The sequence below is a fragment of the Salmo salar genome, chromosome 12 (assembly GCF_965601325.2).
Source record: "Salmo salar chromosome 12, fSalSal1, whole genome shotgun sequence".
NCBI classification, from domain to species: Eukaryota; Metazoa; Chordata; class Actinopteri; order Salmoniformes; family Salmonidae; genus Salmo; species Salmo salar.
Genome location: NC_138302.1, coordinates 32,998,501 through 33,024,879, shown reverse-complemented (window position 1 = coordinate 33,024,879; position 26,379 = coordinate 32,998,501). Strand labels below are relative to the sequence as shown.

The 26,379-nt window shown below is 45.1% G+C and overlaps 1 protein-coding gene across 8 annotated transcripts in view; it reads left to right on the top strand.

Annotated features, from left to right (window-relative positions):
- LOC106564921 (regulatory-associated protein of mTOR) overlaps positions 1-26,379 on the top strand; it is a 196,284-nt gene that overhangs the window by 52,439 nt on the left and 117,466 nt on the right. For all 8 annotated transcript variants that reach the window (XM_082958854.1, XM_082958855.1, XM_082958858.1 and 5 more), the window contains exons 5-7: positions 7,898-8,056; positions 8,854-9,000; positions 15,586-15,761. In XM_082958854.1, the coding sequence (XP_082814980.1) occupies positions 7,898-8,056; positions 8,854-9,000; positions 15,586-15,761 (482 nt within the window). The remainder of the gene's footprint in view (positions 1-7,897; positions 8,057-8,853; positions 9,001-15,585; positions 15,762-26,379) is intronic.

Genomic DNA, 26,379 nt, shown 5'->3' with positions numbered 1-26,379 from the left:
AGTACAAATATCGAACGCTTGCAGATTTGTATTAAGAAACAAAGTGGAAAGCAGCATCGTTGTCATAAATCTTGTTTCATCTGCAAGTGCTTGTGACTGATGGTAGAGTAGAAACTGCTCTCCTTGAGTGACATGGTACAGGATTTGGTATGTGTCGAAGGAGAGAGACGACTCAAGTAGAAAACTGAGTAAATTATAAAAACGGACATTACACGTGGCGTAACACATTTAACAAACCAAACTTTAAAGTACTGTTATAGGTAAAGTAAAACCCCAAACTGGTCCGTGTATCAATACCGGTATATAGTAAAATACAGTAACCACTGGCTCTCTTCCATTCACTGCACTCACTCACTGACGTACACGTACACAGACACACACTAGAACTACACTTCTGAAAACACACACCTTTCCAGTAAACACTCACTGGACTATAAAACCTGTAGGGTCTCTTCCCCTCATTTGAGGCTTCATTGATCAGGACCTTTATAATAACCCAGTGATTCCTGAGGTGCAGAAGGAGACATATATTTATTACCTGATCAATGGAGCCTAAATCAGATGGAAAGATCTGAAGTAGCCAGGAGACACCTGACCTGGATACCTCTACAGGCTCACATATCACACCCCTGTTTGTTTGTGTGTGTATTTTCTAGAAATGCTACCCTACTCCAAACCCCTTGGGATGTTGAGGACCCATCATTTACCATAATCAGGGGAAGGGGTTCTACCACAAACATCCGCTTTGTGACTGAAATAACCTAAGAGATGTGTGCACGCCCGACCGACCTAGCTACCTACCTACCTACCTACCGGTGTGCCCGGTAGACCCCTGCATTAGAGGCTATTTCTGAATGGAGGTGGATTAATTACACACACTCAGATTAGTGTCAGTGTGTGTCCTCATTCCCCCTTGTTCACCCCACATTCTAAATTTAACCCTGAAAGACAACTCTCTCTCTTCTTCGCCTAACCACACCCCACTTTTCTCCTCTCTCTTCCTGGCATATCCGGACAGAATTCCCACTTCAATCCCCCAACACACACCGGAAGTCCCCAAGCCTCTGCCAGGCTCGGTCTTTAGGAATGGACTCTGGCATTGCTGCCCCTCAATCAATTCCCATTGAAATTCCAGCGGCTGTAGCCGGAAATTGGGATCAGAGTCGATTAGAGGAGAACGAGAGAAAAGAGGTGGATTGGGCATCTGACAGCTGGGCCCGTACAAAGAGAGAGAGCTTTACTGGACCTCTGTTCTGAAGCTGTTCACTGGAGCTATGTACCAAAACTCCAGAATGGCTTCCCGGTCCAGCTAGCTGTGTTTAGACTGGAGCTGGCTATGGCATATTGATGGGTTATTTGATGGGTTATTTGTGTCTGAGGTAGAGTTATGTGATGCCAAAGGGCTTAGCTGTAGCGTCATGGACTGAGGCGCTAGCTTTATAGTATACAACGGCGGAGGTAGAGATATATATGGTAGCGTCTAGTTGTATTTAGCCCAGTGGCCATGGTAGAGTCATGTGATGCTGGCCTTCACGGCAAAACAGCAGAGTTATGTGGTGCTAACGGGGCTAGCTGCATAGTGTACACTGCAGAGTTATGTGGTGATTACATGGTGGCCTGTGGCCTCTGTGGCTGACACACACCACTGGGGGACGGAGGTTTCCCCAGCTCATTCTGCTGGCCACCACTACTACATCAGCTCCCGATCATCCCAATCTGTAACGGCACAATCAGCACGCATTAAGTGGCATAGTGGTCTAAGGCACTGCATCTCAGTGCTAGCTGTGCCACTAGAGATCCTGGTTCGAGTCCAGGCTCTGTCGCAGCTGGGGAGGCGCGCAATTGGCCCAGCGTCGTCCGGGTTAGGGAAGGGTTTGGCCGGCTGGGATGTCTTTTGTCCCATCGCGCTCTAGCGACTCCTGTGGCGGGACGGGCGCATGCACGCTGACACGGTCACCAGGTGTACGGTGTTTCCTCCGACACATTGGTTTGGCTGGCTTCCGGGTTAAGTGGGCATTGTGTCAAGAAGCAGTGCGGCTTGGCTGGGTCGTGTTTCGGAGGACGCACGGCTCTCGACCTTCGCCTCTGCTGAGTCCGTAGGGGAGTTGCTGTGATGGGACAAGACTGTAACTACCAATTGGATACCCACGAAATTGGGGAGGAAAAAAAGTGTAAAAGAAAAACCCTTGAATGAGTAGGTGTCCACATTTTTGGCTGGTACTGTAGATGGATGGATGATTTATGAATGTTAGGCTATTGATTTATAGAGCTAATTAAGTTGGTTTCCCCTCTCCTCGCTTTTCTTAGACAATTAAGGCAAGGGCTGTTTGCTCGTCTCCTAACTCTGCTGCAATATGCTGGTTAACTTTGCTATTATGCACATGGTCTAGGAAAAGGCACCAATTCAACAGCGCACTGATGTGTTTCTGAACCGCGGACAGCGACTGCTATCTAACGCGGGAGAAAAGCTAATTTGTTATAATATAATTTATATTAGTGTTGCACCATTTGCTCTTACATAAAATCCATATACAATTTCAGTAGCACATGTCTTAGTGACGGGCGGTGCCATTCCCACAGCCACCACAATGGATCAGTCTGCGTGTTCACCATCATTATAAAAATGTTTATTTTGTTGCCTCTGCTTGACTAAAGAAATCTCGGTCGACCAACAGCCTGTTGACCAAACAATTGACCAGTCGACTAAATGCGGTCAGACATAGTGTATTCGCACACGTGCGTACAGGGTCCCCTGATATTAGACCGTTATCCCACACCTACCCACACAAACAACAAAATAATTTTATTACGTCAATTATTTTCAGGCCAAAACACTATACACACTATGAACTATCTTCCCCCACTACACATTGCAACTGACAGAAATGGACCCTCACAAATTGCCTGTGTGTCTGTTTACTCTAGGGAATTGGGCCCTGTGTCTGAAATGCATTTACAGGCAAAGCCCAATGTTTGGTCACTAGATTCACTTGAGTTCAAAGGGCTGCAGGGTGTGTCTGTGGATCCTAGCGACCTGTTAACTTTCCTTTTCCTCCGGAGTGTACACACACACACACACACACACACACACACACACACACACCGGACTATGCAGCTGCAGATTACAGCCCCCAGGGTGTCTGACGACAAGGAAAAAAAGGTGATGCCAGATCAACTGTCTGTCCACTTACCCATACTAACCAGGAAGTGATGCGTCATCTGTCATCCTAAACCTGTCATTACTCAGTCCTGGCCTTGCGCTGGTTCATGAACAGTTGAATGATTTATTTTTTATTCTTCTTACACATAGTCTAACACAGGGGTTTCCAAACTTTTTCACTCAGGCCTCCCTTCCTGTATTGGGGAACATCCAGTGATCCACATCTATTTCAATGGGCACAAGCATTGTTCATGACACTGTTCACACCCCTCTTGTTGGTGGAGAGAGAATTCTGCAGGTTTAAAGCTTATTTTCTTGCAATTCTATACATTTTGCCATGTATGTGTATTGTGATATTTGAGTGACTCCAACATAACAATCTAAGGGCTAAAAAAACCTTACTAAAAACGTTAGCTGACATGGGTTGGTTGATCTGGGCATTTCTTGCAAGTTATGAATAGCTCTCTAAAGGGATGCAATGACTATGACGAGGAAAACTGATTCCTTTTAATAAAAATGAAGAAAAAAAAATGTAAAAAGCAATTCTAGTCCCCCTCGCTATTTCCAGCTCACTCTGGATTAAAGACGTGATCCGGAACTTTGGTGACTAGTAAGTATTTTTATACCTCTCACTTTGGGCTGGATGTGCCAATGGGTAGTTCATTCATGCATTATCTATGAAGAGAACTATTGTCTTACCTCAATTAGACATGAAATCCCTAGTTTGAAAGCGACTGTTTACTGAAAGCTGGGCCAGTGCCCTTGCAATTCGAGTTCAGCCAATGAGGTTCAGACCCTTCGCTGTTTGAGTGACAGCTAGCAAGATGCGCAGACAGCAGAGGGAGCGAGCAAAAAGTTGTGCACATAATGTATCTGTACATATGACGCAATTTTCTGGGACCACTTTTGGCTCGTGAGCACTACTTTCAGAACTACTGGCAAAAAAAGTATACAAAAGTACCGGAGAACCTCTTTAAAATCATTTTACAAGGTGATAAGATTCTGTCATGACACTTGCATCATGTTACTCAGTCTGGCAAGGACAGTACCCTTCATAGAAATAGAATGACTTTTATGGTTACCTATAACCTTTACTGTGACTAGAATGTGTCTATTAACAGGAGTAACGTATTGGTCTCTTCAATTTCCTGAGGTGTGAATTGGAAGAAGACAATTGACTCAAAGTGAAGGAGCCCCTGGCTGACTTCGCACCAACACACATCATCACTGACAGACCTATGAAAGGGTGTGTGTGTGTGTGTTTTTTAACATGCAATGAAAGTGAACAGAAATACAGGCTTGCTCATTGTGTGTGCGCGCACCATCAAACCATTGGCATCATTTCTCCTCAGCAGTATTGATCTGAGCAGCTGAAAGCAGGAAGATGATACAGTGCTTGAGAAATGACTCTCTATTTCTCTTACTCTCGCTTCCTCCCTCTCTATCTGCCTATTAGATTTGTGGTTGTCATCAGCCAAACAATCCCAGTATTTGTGCTGTAATGTTAACATAGCCCTTCCCAATGACAGGAAAAGGCACAGCACTCAACAGATTTGCGTTCATTGACAACAAGTCGGGGTGCCACAGCCACGGCTGCTGTCAACTATACAAACTGTCTTCAGACATTGTCTATCCTGGCTTGTTCTTTGGAGCTTTTAGAAGCAAATGTATCTGTAAAAAGTATGCAAGTACAATTTTGATTTTGCATTGTTTTATTTTGCATACATGCTTTTGGTCTGCAACTTCACTCTGTTAGATTATCAGCTTTCAGTCTTTCTGGTAAAAAAACAGACTGGTGACAAGCTTACTGCCTGTAGTAGTATCTCCTCATTCTCAATCTCATGTTTCTCTGTGTCACGTAGTTTTGTTACACAACATTTATGCAAGGCTGGTAATACCATCCATCTTTTCCTTTGTAATCAGAGTGAGTTTAGTCTCTAATGTCCGTGTGGGCTTACCGTCCTGCACCCCTCAGTGTTGAATGGCTTTAGGAAAGGTTTAGTGTGTTAATGATGTGGCGTTTTTTTTCTCTCTTCACTCTGGTTCCGTCCCAAATGGCACCCTATTCCGTATGTCGTGCACCACTTTGGAGCTTGCTCTGGTCAAAGGTAGTGCACTACATAGGGAATAGGGTGCCATTTGGGACATATGCTCTTATTGTTATTGAGCAGATCAGGGATGAGAGGTTGGTTACGCTCTGTGCTTTTCCTTGTTCTAGTACAGGGATTATCCCCAGTCCCACAGGTCCACCATCAGTGGAAAATGTTTCTGTGTGTGTGTGTGCCCGACTGCCTATGTGTGTTCCTGTGTGCCCGTGTAGGCTATGCCCGTGTGTGTGTGTGTGTGTGTGGGTGTGTTTGAGAGAGCGAGTATTTGAGTAGCTTACGGTATCAGTATGTCTGAGATTGTAAAAGTCTGTCTTTTTGTGTTCTTGGTTATCTGTATCCTTCCCTGGTACCTGTTCCTTGAAGCAGACAGGGCAGGGTTTAGCTCGGTTCAGGTTGACGTGCGCCAGGCACCATATCTGTCCTGACATTGACAGAAACAACAGAACCACTTCATGCACCAATGGAGTCAGTCAGATTTTTTTGTGAGGAGTGATGGATCAATACATGGACACCTCGATAGAGCCAACTAAACAGAGACAGACGGAAACTGAAAGGGCAGACGCACATCAAATTCCCAGCTCAGTGCCAATGGGACTGCTCAGACACTGCTGGGCATTGGGAGCTAGCTGCAGAGAGGGAGAGATGGAGGATAGGAGAGAGATGGGAGGAGGACTTCCTGGGAGTATTGACTTACCTGCAAGGAGAGTCCCAGTGGGGTACCAGGGCTCCCCCTTCAGGTAAAGATGGAGAACAGCAGTTGAGTGTGTGATGGGCACATGTACACAAAAGCGCTTTCACTCTCTCACTTTCTTCCTTTCTCTCTCTCTCCTCTCCCTCTTCCTCTTCTTTTCTCTCTCTCCATCGAACACACTCTCTTGAAGAAAGTTTAGTCAGCCTAAACTGATCACGTTACCGCCCCATCTCTCCCCACTCACATTTCAGTGTACATCCGATTTTGAAATCCCAACTCTAACGCAATTAGCAGCTGCTGATAACACTTAATCTCATAAGGACTAACATTGGATCGTTGAGTGTCTATCCGCCGGCAGTGTTCAGACTGCGGTCCTATCTCATTGCACCAAACTCAATCAGCAACTTTAGCTTTCAAGGCTCACTGTGTTCTGAAGCCGAATGAGAATGGATGACGTCGTTGAATACAAATACATATTGGACTGATTGGTTCATTGCTAATTAGCTTGGTGTTTCTAATGATTGTTTGGGTTAAATGCTGATGTCCTTGAATGGGAACTGATGGATTAAAAAAGATAGTTGGTTCATACTAGGTTGAGTGGGAACGGGCTCGTACTAGGTTGAGTGGGAACGGGCTCGTACTAGGTTGAGTACTAGGCTCGTACTAGGTTGAGTGGGAACGGGCTCGTACTAGGTTGAGTACTAGGCTCGTACTAGGTTGAGTGGGAACGGGCTCGTACTAGGTTGAGTACTAGGCTCGTACTAGGTTGAGTGGGAACGGGCTCGTACTAGGTTGAGTACTAGGCTCGTACTCGGTTGACTGGGAACGGGCTCGTACTAGGTTGAGTACTAGGCTCGTACTAGGTTGAGTGGGAACGGGCTCGTACTAGGTTGAGTGGGAACGGGCTCGTACTAGGTTGAGTACTAGGCTCGTACTAGGTTGAGTGGGAACGGGCTCGTACTAGGTTGAGTGGGAACGGGCTCGTACTAGGTTGAGTGGGAACGGGCTCGTACTAGGTTGAGGGGTTACGAGAAGGGCTTACCAAGAAAAACTTCCTAAAGGTCTCTTGAGGTAAAACATAGCTGGAGCACAAAAAAAAAAAAAAAAAAACATTGTTCTTATTGCTCACTTTAATCCATTGTACAGGATGCGGACAGGTGACTGACGTTTCGATGGTTTGTGTGTGTCTTGTTTGAGAGAACCCGTGTTTGACTGTTTGTATGATTCCCATATGTGTACTATGTACACAGTCTATATTTGTATGACGACGTGTACACACAAAGCAGGCCATTGTCCCACTCTGCTCTCATTGCTAAATGACCTCGAGGCCTGTTTCCCTAATTAAAAGCAGCAGGAGCATTATTTAAATATGCCACTGAAGCCTATTGCAGCAAACACAATAGTCTATTCTATTCTCCCCAGGTAGGATAGCAATGATGCAAATACACCTCCTTTCTCATACAAAAGTATTATTCAAATAGAATAACAAAAAAGACATCGCCCGTAGCCCTAACCTATTTTCAGCACCGCTATTCAGTTGTATCTAGTTATTTCTAGTCCTCTAGACATTGTCCTGGAAGGACGGTCAATCCACATGCTCTCTGTTTCTCCAAAGTTGTTTAATGATGAATGAAAGAGGGAGTTGAATTGAAAAGACCTGTGTGTTTGGCCTGCTTTTCGTTTCACCCTGTTTTCATATTTCTACACTTTCGTCCGTCTATTTATCGATACACTTTAAACTATGGTGTATGTGTCTGTCCACACTCTCAAACTGCGATGCATCTCTCTCTCCTCTCTTCTCTAGTCGAACGCATGTTGTCAGATCAAATGAGGGGCAGGTAGTTGTAGCAACGTGATAACAGAACACAATCAAATTATATTAACGCTCTCTTCTACTCTTTCTCACTCTTTCTCTCGGTATGTGTCTCTCTCGCTCAGGCACGTTACAAGCAGAGTCTGGACCCCACCGTAGACGAGGTGAAGAAGCTGTGTACGTCCCTGAGACGCAACGCCAAGGAGGAGCGTGTCCTCTTCCACTACAATGGACACGGGGTCCCCCGACCCACCGTCAACGGAGAGATCTGGGTCTTCAACAAGGTGAGAGAAACACACACATGCAGAAATATATATATATATATACACACACACACACACACACACACACACACACACACACACACACACACACACACACACACAAAGACTCACAAATAAAGTCCAATCGTTGAATACACACGAACACAAACACACTGAGGTCCATTGGCTCCACTGATATTAGACATAAACAAGTTATCCCACACACACACCCCCCCCGCACCAACAACAAAAATAGTTATTACAGAAATACATTATTTTATGGACAACTCACACAAGGAAACACCCACTCTAAATGACACACGGCTCCTGTCTTGGTTTGGGCGCTGCCTCTCCCCAGTACACCCCAGAGCCTCTCCTCCTCTTCTCTTCCTCTCTTTATTCCCCTTAATGATGAGTCCTATAAAACCAGCCCTGCTGCCTACTGTCTGCAACGGTGTGCCAAGGCCCCATTGATCCCTCTGGTCCACCCCCTAAAACCACCACCACAGAGCATCTCCCAGTACAGTAGTCAGAAGCAGCACCAGGACTTTCATTGCTTCCCCACATCCAAACCAAAAAGTGAATTGGGACGCAGCCGTACAGTTAAAACCACATCTCCCCCTCTTTCTTTCATTATTAGTACTGAAAGAGGATTGAAGGATTTGGCAACATCTTAAACTAATTTTGGACAAGGTTGAACAAATAATTGCTAGTTGTACAGAGAACATTTCTATTTGCTGGCTTGTAAGTGGCTATAACATGGCATCTAATGTTGTCTACCAAAATGTTTACTAACCCCCATCCTGTCTGTCCTGTAGAACTACACCCAGTACATCCCTCTGTCTGTGTACGACCTCCAGACGTGGATGGGCAGCCCCTCCATCTTCGTTTACGACTGCTCCAACGCAGGCATCATCGTCAAGTCTTTCAAACAGTTCGCCCTGCAGAGAGAGCAGGAGCTGGAGGTGGGTGGCAGAGAGAGATATACACTGCATTCGGAAAGTATTGAGGCCTGGACTTTTTCCACATTTTGTTACGTTGCAGCCTTATTCTAAAATGGACAAAACATACAATTTTCCTCATGATCTACACACAATACCCCATAGTGACAAAGCGAAAACAGGTTTTTAGAAATATTTGCAAATGTATATGTTTAAATAAAATATACCTTATTTACATAAGTATTCATACCCTTTGCCGTGAGACTCGAAATTGAGCTCAGGTGCATCTTGTTTCCATTGATCATCTTTGAGATGTTTCTACAACTTGATTAGAGTCCACCTGTGGTAAATTCAATTGATTGGACATGATTTGGAAAGGCACACACCTGTCTAGATAAGGTCCCACAGCTAAGAGTTCATGTCAGAGCAAAAATCAAGCCATGAGGTCGAAGGAATTGTCCGTAGAGCTCTGAGACAGGATTGTGTCGAGGCACAGATCTGGGGAAAGGTACCAAAAAATGTCTGCAGCGTTGAAGGTCCCCAAGAACACAGTGGCCTTTATCTTTCTTAAATGGAAGAAGTTTGGAACCACAAACTCTTCTAAGAGCTGGACACCTGGCCAAACTGAGCAATCAGGGGAGAAGGGCCTTGGTCAGGGAGGTGACCAAGAAACCGATGGTCATACTGACAAAGCTCCAGAGTTCCTTTGTGGAGATGGAAGAACCTTCCAGAAGGACAACCATCTCTGCAGCACTCCACCAATCAGGCCTTTATAGTAGTGGCCAGACGGGAGCCACTCCGAAGTAAAAGACGCATGACAGCCCGCTTGTTTGCCAAAAGGCACCTAAAGGACTCTACGACCATGAGAAACAAGATTCTCTGGTCTGATGAAACTAAAATTGAACTCTTTAGCCTGAATGCCAAGCTTCACATATGGTGGTGGCAACATCATGCTGTGAGGATGTCTTTCAATGGCAGGTACTGCGACTAGTCAGGATTGAGGGAAACATATATATTTTTTCAAGTACAGAGATCCTTGATGAAAACCTGCTCCAGAGCGCTCAGGACCTCAGACTGGGGTGAAGGTTTACCTTGCAACAGGACAACGACCCTATGCACGCAGCCAAGACAATGCAGGAGTGGCTTCGAGACAAGTCTCTGAATGTCCTTGAGTGGCCCAGCCAGAGCCCGGACTTGAAACCAATCGAACATCTCTGGAGAGACCTGAAGATAGCTGTGCAGCGACATCACCCCCATCCAACCTGACAGAGCTTGAAAGGATCTGCAGAGAGGAATGGGAGAAACTCCCCAAATGTGCCGAGCTTTTAGTGTCGTACCCAAGAAGATTCGAGGCTCTAATCGCTGCCCAAGGTCCTTCAAGAAAGTACTGAGTAAAGAGTTATGTAAATGTATTTCATTTATAAAATAAAAGTGTACCAATTATGTCTTTGTCATTATGGGTTATTGTGTGTAGATTGAGGGGAGGGTTATTCCATTTTAGAATAAGGCTGTAATGTAACAAAATATGGGAAAAGTCAAGGGGTCTGAATACTTTATGAATGCTCTGTACACACACACCGACGTACACATACACACACACACAACCACTCCCCCAGTGAGACCATGGTATGTGTGTCTATAATGTCCCTTGAATTCCAAATGGCAAGCCAGCTAATTCTTTTGAACAAAAGAAGCGTTTCACAATCTCCTCTCTGTGATCCCAGCCAGCGAATAGGCAGCTGGAGCTAAATTAATTAATGATAGTGTTTTGGTTTGGTCAGGATGTCCAATGCCCCTCCCTACCATCCCTCTACCCACCTTATTTCACTGTTTTCTTCTTCCTGGCCATCTCAAGTGAATTTACAACACGCAGTTCAATTATTCATGGAGTTTGAACGCACTTCAGATTATATGGAATACAGCAGAAAGAGAGGATGAGCGAGAGAAGGACAAGGAGGGTTGATGAGATGTAGAGAAGGGGGGGGGGGGAGATGGCGTGCAATAGAAAGGGGGAGGAAGTGGGGAAAAGAGAAGTGGGAGAGGAAGGGATGGCAGAGAGGCGATGGACAAAAAAGTGTTACAATGCCGTCTAGAGAGGCTGAGAGAAAGACAGAGATCCTGAGAGGAGATTCATCCTTCACTATGCAGTCACGCTAAGTTCAATACCAGAAACACAGCTTTTCTCCCCATCTGTCCATTCAGGCTCCCTCTGCCCTGCTCCCTATGTGTCCAACTCTTACCAGGCTGAGATAGCAGGGGTCACGGCCCAGATAGAGGAAGGAGCGAGAGAAGGCTCAGCGGCCCATCAGTAACACTTAAAGCTGTCAGTGCGGGAGAGAGGGAGTGGGGAAGGAAGAGAGAAAAAGTGAGGGATGGAGAGATGGATCAACAGAGGTCTAGAGCGAGAGGGATAGAGAGTAGCCTTCGTTCCTCAGCTGTTAAAAGTGTTGGTGTAATTGACCACTCTGGGTTCTCTTTGGGTCACTATGGGGTAAAGCTCTTAGCTCCAGCCAGCTGGAACTGTTGAGAAACACTATGCTTCCATGCTAGCCTAGCTATCCACTCAAGTGTAAGGTTGTAGCCACTGACCAGTGAGTTTGTGAACAAACTATTTAAAAATGTGCCATATAACAACATGGGCCATGTGATACAATGGAATTTAATGTGGCATAACCTAAGTATGAGTCTTGGTCGAAAGTAAACGTGATATTTTTAACAAACCTTATTCATCAGAAAAGAATGTGCCGATATGCAAAAGGAAATGATGCTTTGTGTTTGGAGTGGGTCCTTTTTAGTGGGTCAGTTTCAGGGTGATGTCTTCAGTCAGTTTGTATTGAAAATGTTGTTTTTCTGTGTCACAGCACAGAACAGTTGGGGTTACTACTGTGCTTCATAGCCCTCTGTGTTAGAACTAGACCAAGTTAAATATCATTATACTGCTGGCGGAAGGCAAAATGGCTCCACTTTACACCTTGGTGCACCTCTCCCCCGCCTGCACAGCAACAGGAAGAGAGGGATGGGGGGAGTGATGGAGAATGAGAGAGAGTTGGAGGACGGGGATGGAAAGATGAATGGTAGTTGGGAGGGAGAGGAAAGGGAGAGAAGGATAGATGAAAGAGGAATATTGAAATAGGATGAGGAGGGAGGTAGGGAAAGAGAGCGGTGGAGAGACAGAGGGAGGGAGGTAGTTCCGGAACACTATTAAAGATGCATGATAGTACCCAGGCAGGGAGTCCCCGTGCTCTCCGCCTCCTCTCCATCCCTCTTTCCGCTACAGCACAACGCGCTGCAGCAGAGTGAACGAAGAGGGTGGCCCTAGTTCACGCCCATGCCTTCTCACACGCACACAACCCTTCTTATATGCATGTAAACACACACACACACACACACACACACACACACACACACACACACACACACACACACACACACACACAGGGACAGACTTGATCCCACCAGGGCCCTTTTTATTTATTATCTATTTTTTTTACTGGGAAATATCGAGTGGTGCGGAAGGAGGGGGAGGTGGTCTCTCTCTCTCTCGCTCGCACACACACGCGCACGCAACCTTCAGTCAGGGTGTGGTGTCTGAGTGCTCTGTTATGAGCAGTCCGCTTCCTGCTAAATATTTCAGAACTTACTGTATGGAGTCAGCAATATGATGCTCACTGCGTTATCTGTTGTTTGGAAATGACTGTGTTTGTGTCCGTGCTCTTTCTTTTGGGCGGAAGGAGTCTGATTGTTGTGCATTTGTCTGTTGGTATATCTGTTCTCAGCCAATGTGTCTGCATGTGTGTATTGTAAAGGCTGTGTTTGAGTGTGTGTTGTCTCCTTGCTGTGTGTATATGCCCCGCTCCCCATACAGTACAATTAGTTCTGTGAATTAGTGTCAGTAAAAAAATCACATACCCAGTGTGATGAAAATAAAATCCTTCCATGCTGATTGTAATGCAAATTTCTGAGATTATGATATGCTAATATGTTAATTACCAAAAAGCAGCAGGGTTTAGGCAGTAATGTGGTATTTACCATAAGGTGTGTATTGTATCACAATATCCCAAATGACTTGTGTAACAATATTGTTCCACCATCGTTGATCCATCATCATGCATTATGGACTAGTTCAAATATCCATGTTGCGTTGGTTAGTGTAACATTCCCCATTTTCATCATTAAGAAGTGACAGAGAAGATGTAATCATACGAGACACTGACATGCACAGTGTACATACGCAAGCGCACACACGTCCCTATTAATCCAGGCAGGTCTGAGCAGAGCTGTAGCTTTAATAGTGGTATTTATGAGTGTGTACCTAAAAAGCAATGAAGACGCACATGGATCTCACACTGAGATGTTGGCAAACTTCCTTTCTCTGGAGTCTCCTCATTATAACAAGCTACAATTAGAGAGGAAGGCTCTATATCCATAAGGGGTTTCACTATGGTTCTACTGATTAGAAGTGACTTATTCCCGGTGTATTTCTAGAACTGGGAGGACTCGTGCTGTCTCATCATGTAGTGTTGAGGTTGTTTGTTGTTTCAGTGTATCTCCGTTGTTTAGGTGGAGCGGCTCTTCTGCCCATGGCTCTGTTGCACCCTGAACTGAGAGACTTTTCATGCCTCGGTTGATTTCAATTGAAAGTTTTGGAATGTTGTCTTTGCTCCTCACCAACGGGAAAAATATGGAGAAAATGCTGGTCGGTCTGTCTGGTTGCATTTGAGTGTGTGTGTGTGTCTACCAGCTAGCCCTTAGTAAAATATGACCAGCCTTCCATCGTCTGCACTCTGCCCTAAGTGGCGTTAATAAGCCTAGGTTTACCAAGGCTTGCATCAGATGTTGAGGAGTTGACTGTGGGGAGAATTGAGCTGTTTTCACCTCACATTTTCCAGATTGTGTGTGCTGTGGGTGACACTTGTCTTTGAGTGCATTGAGTGCACTGCGTGCATGTGTGTGCATCCCACGTTCCCTTTTCTCCCTATAGACTAAGGAGATGTGAGGACAGAGAGCAGAAGTTCTGTGTCTGATCGACTGGGCATGTGTCCCTGGTCTACTGCACTGTATGTAAGTGTTTGGGTTGACACTTTGGAGAAGATCTTTCACTTCCTCCCTGCACAGCAGTTATAGCCAGCTTGGCATAGTGATGTTTTTAAAAACAGGAAGGGGTTTTAACACTTAAAGCAGAATTTCCCTCTTCTCTCACGGATGGGATGGTTTTAGGAGTGCTAGGTAAATCTCAGTCTCCTGGGTGCAATGAAGAGTCCCACTCTTCAACACGTGGTACCATCCATCTACCGTGACGCTTGCCATCATAAGGCTAGACGGACAAAGTGCTTTAAATTGTATTGCACCCTTCCATCATATGCATCAGCTATGCCATCAGTACAAAATTACCCCCAAATCTCCAGATCCTTGCCTGAAACTCGGCCGTACGTCACGTATTGTTAGTCATTGGGAGATTTAGGCTGCACCAGAATTGTAGAATTATGGCAGAACTCGAACATTTGAAGCTCGAAAGTAGAAGCGCTTCAGTCATAAGTCTGTTAAGTATTTATAAGCCCAGGGAGTCCATGGTACACAGCCCTGAATAAGGAGGGGAAGGGAGCGCTTCGAGGTCGTCAAATGAAATGTGGAGCTCACCTCCACAAGGTGCCTAGAGGCAGGCTGACATTAAATCAGGTCTGGGTGGATCTATACACCCATACAGGAGTAGACGCGCACGCTCACACATGCACTCATGCATAAACACCTGTGCATTCCACACACACTCGGTAGTCTCTCTCACCTTTCTATTCATGGCATTGTACAGGCGGTCTAGTTCCCCAGAATGATAATATCACATTAGCCAATATCTGCTCCAGAGGCTGTTTGCTCAGAGTACGCTGTGCTGTCGAACACAGCCGCCGCCCTGAACTTCAAAAGCTCTCTTCCACCATCTCATTACCGGATGATAGAGGAAGTTTAGAGCAGTGAGAGGATCCAATGACCTAAAGGTTTTCACTCCCTTTCTCTGACCTGCACATCCCTCTGGCCTGTTATGTCTCTTCTCTTCTCTGTTAGTTCTGTTCTTTTTCATTTATCTGGTCCTCTTTCTCTTGCTCGGTGTTACCATCTCTGGTTGGTTTTCCCTTCTCTCTTGTTCTGTCATCTTGTTCTTTGTCGACTGTTATTTCTCTTTCCTTTCACCTCTTTTCTCTCTGACTTTATTTACATTTGAGTCATTTAGCAGACGCTTTTATCCAGAGCGACTTAGTTAGTGCATCCATCTTAAGATGGCGAGGTGGGACGACCACATATCACAGTCATAGTAAGTACATTTCTCCTCAATAAAGTAGCTATCAGCAAAGTCAGAGCCAGCAAGGGGGAAAAAAGTCAAGTGTGAGAGTTCAGTATTACATATTTTCTCTATTTTTCTATTATTCCCTGGTGTTCTCTGTTTGTCTGTACCTTTTTTTTATTTATTTTTTGAATAAAACTGTGTATTTCATTCAGACGGGGATAGCATGAAATTGGTGTGTCCGTCTGTGCAGCTTATCTGTTTGAACTGTGTCTCTGTATAGCCTATCCCTCTATTAGCCTCATCTCCAATCCAAGTCTTTTGTCCTCTTCAAGGTGGCAGCCATTAACCCCAACCACCCCCTGGCCCAGATGCCTCTCCCCCCCTCCATGAAGAACTGTATCCAGCTGGCCGCCTGCGAAGCCTCAGAGCTACTGCCCATGAACCCTGACCTCCCCGCTGACCTCTTCACCTCCTGCCTCACCACGCCCATCAAGATCGCCCTGCGCTGGTAAGATCCACAGTGGACCAGCCGAAAGATGGATCACTCCAACTTAACTCAACCTAACTTATTCTCAGACACGCTGTCTAAATGGCATACTTTCCTTGTTCAATTATATCCACTGATATTGATATTAGTATGCCAAATGAAAACGATTTAGATATATATTTTCCACATAACTATGGTCATTAGTAGTGTTAGGGTCAAATTTGTCAAAGTAAGTAACTCATGGACACTAGAGAAGCTTAACCAAGTTGAATTCTTCCCGAACGGTCGACACAGCTGTATTCAGACAAAAGACATGGCTTCCCCCGTAGTGGTATTCATACCCCACTTTGGTTGGAGTCTCCTCCGTATCTCTAAACATTGCATCCTTCTTGCTAAGCAGGGAACTAAGTGATATGAGCCTTCAACGGTGTCTCCGTTGAAGTACTGTCACGTGCGATTTTGTTTTCCCTGCACTCGGCACATTCCAAGCTCAGTTGTCTTACTACAGAGAAACATTAACTTCTCACTCCTTTATATACTATGTGTCTGATTCATCATGTCTTTAATATCTCAATGTTCAAAGTTTACCCAGAATCCAACCGTTGACACCCCTGCTCTCTAAAGCGTTGATGCGTTATTAGTTTTGAACATATTTGAACATACTGTACATTGGGGGAATATATCGGTATAGCCTTCATTTGACATATTAATATAATTGGATATCATTCCATGTTCCCTGGTGTTGTATTTTCTGCCTCTAGTGCTGTCTGTCTGTGTGGTACAGCCGATTTAGCATGTAGATCACACTGAGGGAGGTCTTGCTTACTAACCAAAGTTGATTTCATCACCTCTAAAGATCCCCTGTCACTTCACCATGCGTGCCCCACACACACACACACACACACACACACACACACACACACACACACACACACACAAGCCCATTTGTAGGATGTGTTATTTATGTAATGACTGGGTGATGATTAGGGTCGTAGGGTACAACAATATAGTATGGTGTTTACCAGCTTTACTGGGTTGATGTCTGGCAGAGAGGTGATTCAACTGGGACGCTAGCACAGGAATCCTCTTGGAAAAGGCTCACGGTCAGTTTGTGTAAAGGGGAGAAAATGGACATTGATTTAGGCTGTCACCAGTGTTTAACTTCATGGCGTGTGTTTTTGCCTAATGAACATGACTCTGGTATTGCGGTGTTCTCTGTAGTGTGTTTCTCTGTTACTCATGAGTGGAGACCTCAAGTCTCTATCTATCCAACCATCGGGTATTGTCTTTGCCTGTGTGTGTGATTGTCCAGTTTCATATTCACAATGGGATTAGGCCACGGGCCCAAATCTATTCATTCTGTGCATATTAAACGTGATGCTCCATAAGCCGGAACATCTCTATCCTCACTTTCACTGTCTATCAATTCAATTCAAAGGGCTTTATTGGCATGGGAAACATATGTTTACATTGCCAAAGCAAGTGAAATGGCTAATAAACAAAATTGAAATAAACAATAAATGAACAGTAAACATTACACTCACAAAAGTTCCAAAGGAATAGGCACATTTCGAATGTCATATTATGGCTATATACAGTGTTGGAACGATGTTCAAATAGTTAAAGGGAAAATAAATCAACATAAATATGGGTTATATTTACAATAGTATACAACAGTTCTTCACTGGTTGACCTTGTGGCAGCAGGTCACAAATCTTGCTGCTGTGATTGCACACCGTGGTATTTAATCCAATAGATATGGGAGTTTATCAATTTTGCTTTTGTTTTGGAATTCTTTGTGGGTTTGTGTAATCTGAGGGAAATATGTGTCTCTAATATGGTCATTTGGAATAAGAAGGGGTTAGGAAGTGCAGCTCAGTTTCCACCTCATTTTGTGGCGGCCTTTCTCAATAGCAAGGCTATGCGCACTGAGTCTATACATAGTCAAAGCTTTCCTTCATTTTGGGTCAGTCACAGTGGTCAAGTATTCTGCCACTGTGTACTCTCTGTTTAGGGCCAAATAGCATTCTAGTTTGCAAAAAAATTTTTGTAATTATTTCCAATGTGTCAAGTAATTATCTTTTTGTTTACTCATGATTTGGTTTGGTCTAATTGTGTTGCTGCCTTGGGGCTCTGTTTGTGTTTGTGAGCAGAGCCCCAAGACCATCTTGCTTAGGGGACTCTTCTCCAGGTTAATCTCTCTGTAGGTGATGCCTTTTTGTTATGGAAGGTTTGAGAATCGCTTCCTTTTAGGTGGTTGTCGAATTTCTTAATATTATGTAGTTCCTTTGGCTTTGATGCCTCATGGTTTGAGTATTGCTCTGTTCTAGTAGACTGTGATTTTGCTGTGATCTGAGGGGTGTCAGTGTGCTAACTGTGAACCCTCTGAGAGACTCTGGGTTGAGGTCCGTGATAAAGTCATCTACAGTACTACTGCCAAGAGATGAGCTGTAGGTGTACCTACCGTAAGAGTCCCCTCGAAGCCTACCGTTGACTATGTACAGACCCAGGGTGAGACAGAGCTGCAGGAGTTGTGACCTGTTTTGTTGGTTGTTTTGCCACAGTTGTGTCTAGGGGGGCATATTTGTGAGGGAATGCTGTCACCTCCAGGTAGGCGTTTGTCCCCATGTGCTAAAAGTGTCAGGTTCTTGTCCAGTTCTGGCATTTAGGTCGCCGCAGACTAGTACCTGTGCCTGGAAATGGTTGATCTCCTTCTCTAGGATGGAGAAGCTGTCATCGTTAAGGTATGGGGATTCTACTGGGGGGATATAGGTAGCACACAAGGACATTTTTTCTTCATAATTTCCTTATTCATTTCTAGCCAGATGTAAAATGTTCCTGTTTTGACTAATTTATTAGTGGGTTAGGTCTGCTCTACACCAAATTAGCATAGCCCCTGAGTCTCTTCGCTGTTTAACATCTTGTAGTTTGGTGGATGGGACTACCAGCTCTCTGTAAGCTAGAGGGCAACCAGTGGGTCCGTCTCCTCTATACCATGTTCCTTGTAGGATGACAATGTATTTCCGATGTCTTTTATGAAGTCTGGGTTCCTGCTCTTTAGGCCAAAGGCAGATGACCTCAGACCTTGTGTATTCCAGGATGAGATAGTAAACGCTTTGTGTTCCAGTGTATTGTGTTTAGGTCGCAGGGGGAGGGTGTTTTAGTGGGGGTTGGGCCTGTTGCTCTGCTCACGGCCTGGGCATATGTGTGGCTGTCATGTTGAGGTCCTTGCTGCTGGGGGCTTGGGGGAGAGGGCAGAAGAGGCATAAGACTGATCTGGGGGGGCCTATATAGGGTGTGGCTAGAGTTTGTTTGGGGAGTTGTTGACTGGTTTTGCTGGGGGATGTAACTGGTGGTGCTGTGGTCTGGGTGTAGGTCCTCTTGGTGTGGATCCTCTTGGTGCAGGTCCTCCGGGGCAGGGCGTCTTGCTGGTCTGGGTGTAGGTCCTCTTGGTGTGGAGCCTCTTGGTGCAGGTCCTCCGGGGGGAGGGGGTCTGGGTGTAGGTCCTCTTGGTGTGGATCCTCTTGGTGCAGGTCCTCCGGGGCAGGGCGTCTTGCTGGTCTGGGTGTAGGTCCTCTTGGTGTGGATCCTCTGGGTGCAGGTCCTCCGGGGGGAGGGGGTCTTGCTGGTCTGGGTGTAGGTCCTCTTGGTGTGGATCCTCTGGGTGCAGGTCCTCCGGGGGGAGGGGTCTTGTTGGTCTGGGTGTGGATCCTCTTGGTGCAGGTCCTCCGGGGGGAGGGGGTCTTGCTGGTCTGGGTGTAGGTCCTCTTGGTGCAGGTCCTCCGGGGGGAGGGGGTCTTGTTGGTCTGGGTGTAGGTCCTCTTGGTGCAGGTCCTCCGGGGGGAGGGGGTCTGGGTGTAGGTCCTCTTGGTGTGGATCCTCTTGGTGCAGGTCCTCCGGGGGGAGGGGGTCTTGTTGGTCTGGGTGTGGATCCTCTTGGTGCAGGTCCTCCAGGGGGAGGGGTCTTGCTGGTCTGGGTGTAGGTCCTCTTGGTGTGGATCCTCTGGGTGCAGGTCCTCCGGGGGGAGGGGGTCTTGGTGTAGGTCCTCTTGGTGTGGATCCTCTGGGTGCAGGTCCTCCGGGGGGAGGGGGTCTTGGTGTAGGTCCTCTTGGTGTGGAGCCTCTTGGTGCAGGTCCTCCGGGGGGAGGGGGTCTTGCTGGTCTGGGTGTAGGTCCTCTTGGTGTGGATCCTCTGGATGCAGGTCCTCTGGGGGGAGGGGGTCTTGCTGGTCTGGATCCTCTTGGTGCAGGTCCTCCGGGGGGAGGGGGTCTTGCTGGTCTGGGCTGGGTGCTCGTTTCTTGGTTGCTCCTGTGTGAGGGGCTGTGGTTGAGGGTGACGTCCTTCAGGGACTGCTGCCTTGTAGAGGTGGACCTGGTCATAAAGGCTGTTCAAGTCCAAGGTGGAGTGGTGAGCCTGGTAAACATTTGGTTTTGAGGCACAGTCCCGGGAAATGCTTGCATTCACCCACTGTGTGGTGGCAGGGTAAAAGTGTTTTCCTGCTAGCAGGGTGGAGATAACCACTTGTGCGTTGGGGAAAGTGGAGAAGGCTTTTCCAATCACTCTGAGTGCTGTGGCCACACTTTCCTGCTGCTCTCTCAGTTCGTTTGTGCCTGTCTCTATTATAATGTGCCTGGGTGACCCTAGTTGGTCCTCTGACAGCAACTCCAGGGCATGCCGAGTGTTCGGATACCAGAGTTTAGCCACTTGGTGTTTTGGAAAAGGTTTCCTCTCGTCATTGACTCAAATGGGAAATACATTGAAGAGCACACAGTCTGGCTTTTGTGTGTCCTCGGTGGGTGTGGGAGTGTCGTCAGGAGAGAGATCTGGTGGGCTGACAGGGGATGCCAAGAGGAGGGAGTCTGCTGGGTTGGTAGATCCTGCTTTCTGTCCTACTGTGGTCGATGTCTGAAGTGGACTGTTCTGTTGGCTTCTTTGGGTGGGGATGGCTAGCTCTCGTGACTGGTTGATTTTTGCACCTCTGCTTTCCCACCACCTCCTGCAGTGCTGTGCCATGTGTTCCTCTCTCTCCTCCTTAATAAGGTCTCTCACCTCAGACCGGAGTGCAGCCAGCTCTCTCAGACAGCAGTCTATCTCCACCTTCAGCCCTCTGGGTACTGTAGGGGGGGTGGTGTTGTGCTGGTCTGTTTTGTGTGTCTGTGCTATCTGGAGAGTGTGGACTAGCTTTCTCCCTGAGCGCCACCATGTCTCTGTCCAGCTCAGTGAGTTTATCCCTCTCAGTGATGGAGGAGCAGTGCAGTTGTGGGACCTGGGTGTGTTAAGTGCTGGGGGGGTACAGTGTGACTATCCTTGTCTGCAGGACAGTTTGAAGAGGTGTGATCAGACTCGCTCGAGGTGGGTGGAGTCGTCACCAAGAGAAAGCTTCTCCTGCTGTGCTCTCACTGTGATTCCTTTTGGAAATGTATAGCGCTGCCCTGCAACACCACTGTTCCATTCTTGTACAGGTTGACAGAGGGTGTCTCAGTCTCAGGGTCCTCATTTTACACTATTCTGATTTTCCACCCTCTGCCAATACCCTCTCTCTTACAAGCAGGGTATTGTGCTTGTAAGAGAATGTATAAAAAATAAGAAATTGCTCCGACATGCCCTCTAGTAGAGAAGGTAAGAACGGTGGAAAATGGAGTCAGAGAATAATAATAATTCTGTCAAGGAAACGTGTCTTCTGTTTTTATAGAGGCATACGAAATGTGACCGTGTGTAAATGATAACACATTCATGCAGGAAATTAAGAAATTGATTAATATTTTGGAGGTAAATGCTGGAATTAAACAATTAACTATGCAAATGAGAAAAAGCTGTGTGCATTAAGGAAATAGACGCTCTAATGAGCGCTTGTTTTGGTCTGTGATTTAAGCAAACAAACGCCCAGGCTATTAATTGAAGTTTTGCGGTATGTGTCATAGCAATTCTAGTACAAATCGAAAGTATTGGGAAGAACTCGACAAGGTGTCACACATGCTGTACAGACAGGCATTTGTTGCTACCATATGTTTTTTCTAAGGATGAGGTATAGACTAATGGGTACTTCAAATGTCAGTTTCTGATAAAAAGTGAAAGACTGGAGTAGCCATTTCCTTTTCTTTGTCAACTATCTTTTCATGCTCAGGGCTCGGGAGAGTGGCGCAGCGGTCTAAGGCACTGCATCTCAGTGCAAGAGGCGTCACTGCAGTCCCTGGTTCGAATCCAGGCTGCATCACATCCTGCTGTGATTGGTAGTCCCATAGGGCGGCGCACAATTGGCCCAGCATTGTCCGGGTTTGGCCAGGGTTGGCCGTCATTGTAAATAAACATTTGTTCTTAACTGACTTGCCTAGTTAACCCTTTCACACATACCATCACACGGGGTGTGATCGTTCTACAGTGGTCCCTGAAGCATACGATCACACCCCGTGTGATTAGAACACTCATTTAGAACACTCATTTAGAACGGCCAGTTTCGAATGACGCAACAATCAACATTTGAGCTGGCCACACTTTTTTCAGAAACTATTTACACAAACACAGTCCTTACAAAGTTATGTCCAGAATGTGAGCAGTTTAGTTTTGGATGCAATGTTCAGATATTCACAGAAGTATCTATAGCATAACACAATCATCCTAACCGGAAAAATGCAGGCTACATTTGTCCTAGCGCTGAGGAAAGATTGACGCAACACAAGCGGTCATATTTTCTAACTATCGGCTGACTTAAACTACACTATGAATTAGCTAATAGCAATTACTATGTACAATTAATCACATCACGGGTGAGCTCACCGTTGATCAAAATAGAGTAAAACACTTTCTAGAAATCGAAAGTAATCCGACGATTAGTTTCAGCGCGCAGCCATGCTTTTTTACCTCACAGAAACCGAAGATAATAAGAGAAGACAAGATGAGTTGTTGAAGGGGTGTGGTCTACCATCATTCACATCCCACATTCACTTCCTGAAGTTCTCAAAAAATGAGTGAACCCTTACTCACCTCATTTTGTTATAGCATCTTTGGTCCGACAGACGATCAAGTGAAACCCAGAATGCATTGTATGTCAACAAACATGGCTCCATACACAAAGCTGGAATTAGCTTAGCGCATCATAATCAGTACAACCTTCAAAACATTATTTTACACACATACTATGCGCCCTTTACAATTTATGCAAAAATCGGAACGCATGATTTATCACGGGTAATTGAAAAACGTAAATAAAATAGTAAATATATCAATAATACCACACAAAACATTTTCTGATAGTGATTTATTGATACAAATTGCGCGTTTAGGCAGTCAATCACGGTAACCTCTCACTGCCACTCTGAGCCATTCAGTGTTGTTGTTTATGTAACAATCACATCCTGGAATGGAGAGAACGTTCGAACGTCACGTGCATAAAAAAACTCACGCTGGGGCGACCTTTAGAGATATTTGGAACTCACACGTGAAAGGGTTAAATAAAGGTTAAATATTATTTTATTTTTTTAAAGTATCAATACTTATTCTTTGGTTGAGACATTAAACTGTGTTCTAAGTGGTCACAATACAGCTCTTGGTATTTGTTGCAAGTATATTGTGTCTTCAAACCTATTATCATGGCCACCTAATCCTTATTTCCCAATTGGCTCATTGGGCCACACAACTTATCTGGGAAAAATAAAATGTAGATAATATTTCTATAGCCAAGTCTGAAATTGCTTAACAACTCTTATGGCTTGAATCCCATTAGCGGGATCGATATGACGACAGCCAGTGAAAGTGCACGGCGGCAAATTCAAAACAACAAAAATCTCATAATTAAAATTTCTCAAACATTCAAGTATTATACACCCTTTTAAAGATAAGATTCTCCTTAATCTAACCACAGTGTCCGATTTTCAAAAAGGCTTTACGGCAAAAGCAAAACATTAGATTATGTTAGGACAGCACCTAAACAAGAAAAACCACACAGCCATTTTCCAAGCAAGGAGAGATGTCACAAAAACCAGAAAGTCAGCTAAAATTAATGACTAACCTTTGATCTTCATCAGATGACACTCCCAGGACTCAATGTTACAAAATACATGTATGTTTTGTTCGATAATGTTCATATTTATATCCATAAACCCATTTTACATTGGCGCGTGGTGTTCAGAAAATGTATTCCCACCAAAACTTTCGGTGAATCAGCACATCAATTTACAAAAATACTCATCATAAACGTTAATAAAATTTACAACAGTTATTGAAAGAATTATAGATATACTACTCCTTAATGCAACCGCTGTGTCAGATTTTAAAATAGCTTTTCAGCGAAAGCACATTTTTCAATATTCTGAGTACACAGCTCAGCCATCAAAGCAAGCTATACAGTTACCCGCCAAGTTCTGGAGTCAACTAAACAAAGAATTAGTATTATCAATCTTCCCTTACCTTTGCTGATCTTGGTCGGAATGCACTACCAGGACTCCTACTGCCACAAGAAATGTTATTTTTGTTCGAAATACTCCATATTTATGTCCAAATACCTCCGTTTTGTTCGTGCGTTCAGATCACTATCCAAAGGCATAACGCGTGAGTTAAAAGAAGAGACAAAAAGTCAAATAGTTCCATTACCGTTTGTAGAAACATGTCAAATGATATTTACAATCAATCCTTAGGATCTTTTTAACATAAAACGTCGATAATACTCCAACCGGACAATAGCGTATTCATTACAGAAGAAAAAGAATGAGCGGCGCACCAAACGTGCCCGCGCAGTAAACAACTCACTGCTCCCAGGCAGTCCACTCATTGACTGAGCTCCTATTCTCTGCCCAGTAACAGGAGACGCATGAAACAAGTTTCTAAAGGCTGTTGACAGCCAATGGAAGCCTTAGGAAGTGCAAAATGACCCCACAGACACTCGTTTGAACAGGGATTAGATAGAAAAACTTCAAATCACTTCCTGGTTGGATTTTTTTCTCAGGTTTTTGCCTGCCATATGAGTTCTGTTATACTCACAGACATCATTCAAACAGTTTTAGAAACTTCAGAGTGTTTTCTATCCAAATCTACTAATAATATGCATATCTTAGTTTCTGGGAGTGAGTAGGAGGCAGTTTACTCTGGGCACGTCAGTCATCCAAGCGACTCAATACTGCCACCATCCATAAGAAGTTAAGGATTTGATAGTCTTAGACTGAAGGTATTGGATTGGTCATAACAAAGAATTATTTCCAATGCTAGAAATATCCATTATCAGCCCTGTCTCGAGACTGTAGTGAACTCTGCCTCTCTCTTTCTCCCTTCCATGCTGAAAGAGGCATGTGCTTCTCCCCTTAGCTATTTGCATTCAGCGCAGCAGTGAGAGAACCAGATGAGAAAGCTCACTAAGACAGGCTTACCTCGGCTTCCAAACCTGCATAAAATGCACCGAGGGAAGAGAATGAAAGATGGGGATGAGATGGTGAGTACGAATATAGAGAGGGAGAGAGATTCCTTGCTCACCAGAGCAGAAAATCATTACTGATAGAGCACTGTCTTCAAGGGATTTGCCGATGTTCAGATAGAGGGTGGCTATGGTAATGGAGGGGGAAAGGAGAAGAGCAGAGATGGTGAGAAGAGAGGGAGGAAAGGAGTGGAGAAATGAGGGGAGAAGAAAGAAGGGTGAGAAAGATCTGATGAGCTTGGAAAGAAGGGGAGAAGAGAGAAGAGGGTTAAATAAGGAAAGGCAAGGAAATGAGGATAGAGATTGTTGAGGGACTCAGCATGCGTATCAGAAAGTTAGGAGCCAGTCATGGCCTCGTGTGACAATGAGGAGCTGAGAAGCACCATCTTCCTGCTGAATCTTTAAACAGGACTCCTGTTCTGCTGCCAACTCCTTGACAGATGACTGCCTCAATATCATGCTACCTGGGCATCGTGTGTGTTTTTCGCTAAGGAAGCTAAGTTCTCACTCATGCATACACACACACACACAGACATGTACACACACACACACACAACAGAAAAAGAAAGCACACGTGTGTGTGTGTGTGTGTGCATGCGTGTGAGCCCTTCCCTCCTGGAAACTGAGACAGCCTTTCCTGTCACCTCTAGTAGCTTCTTGTCATTATCTATGATGATGTGAGTGACAGTACACCTTCAAAAGGCACATCACTGATCAATTCTGAATGAAAATGTGTCAGCAAACTAACAACTCATTCTCTCTGTCCTCCCATCTCCTTAGTCAATAGGGGGAAGGAGGAAACAGGAGAAGGGTGTAACACACTGAGTATAATGTAAATGTAGCTGTTGTCCTTCTCTGTGGTGACTTCACAGTGGAGAAGCAAAGCATTGCGTAACCTCGCATGTTCAATCAATCAAGTGTATTTCGCGGAGGCTGCTTCTCCGATGTCACGGTAACGTTGGCTAGCTAAGCACAGACACACCTCGTCGGGTCTAACGGTTGTCTGGCGCTGAACTGCGCATGTGCAGGCTGTCAAATCAAAGGCACTCCTTTCATATGAAGTTGTTTTTGACAAAAATGGAAACGTGTCAGTTTGTCACTTTCACGAGGTTGTATAAATAACATGGTCATCTACTTAAGACATTGGCTCCAATCTAGGTTCTGCCTTTAGATTTCTAGAAAATTAACATAAGGGAGAATTTTTCACTTCTCGTTTACTTTTCAAACGCCAAACCCCG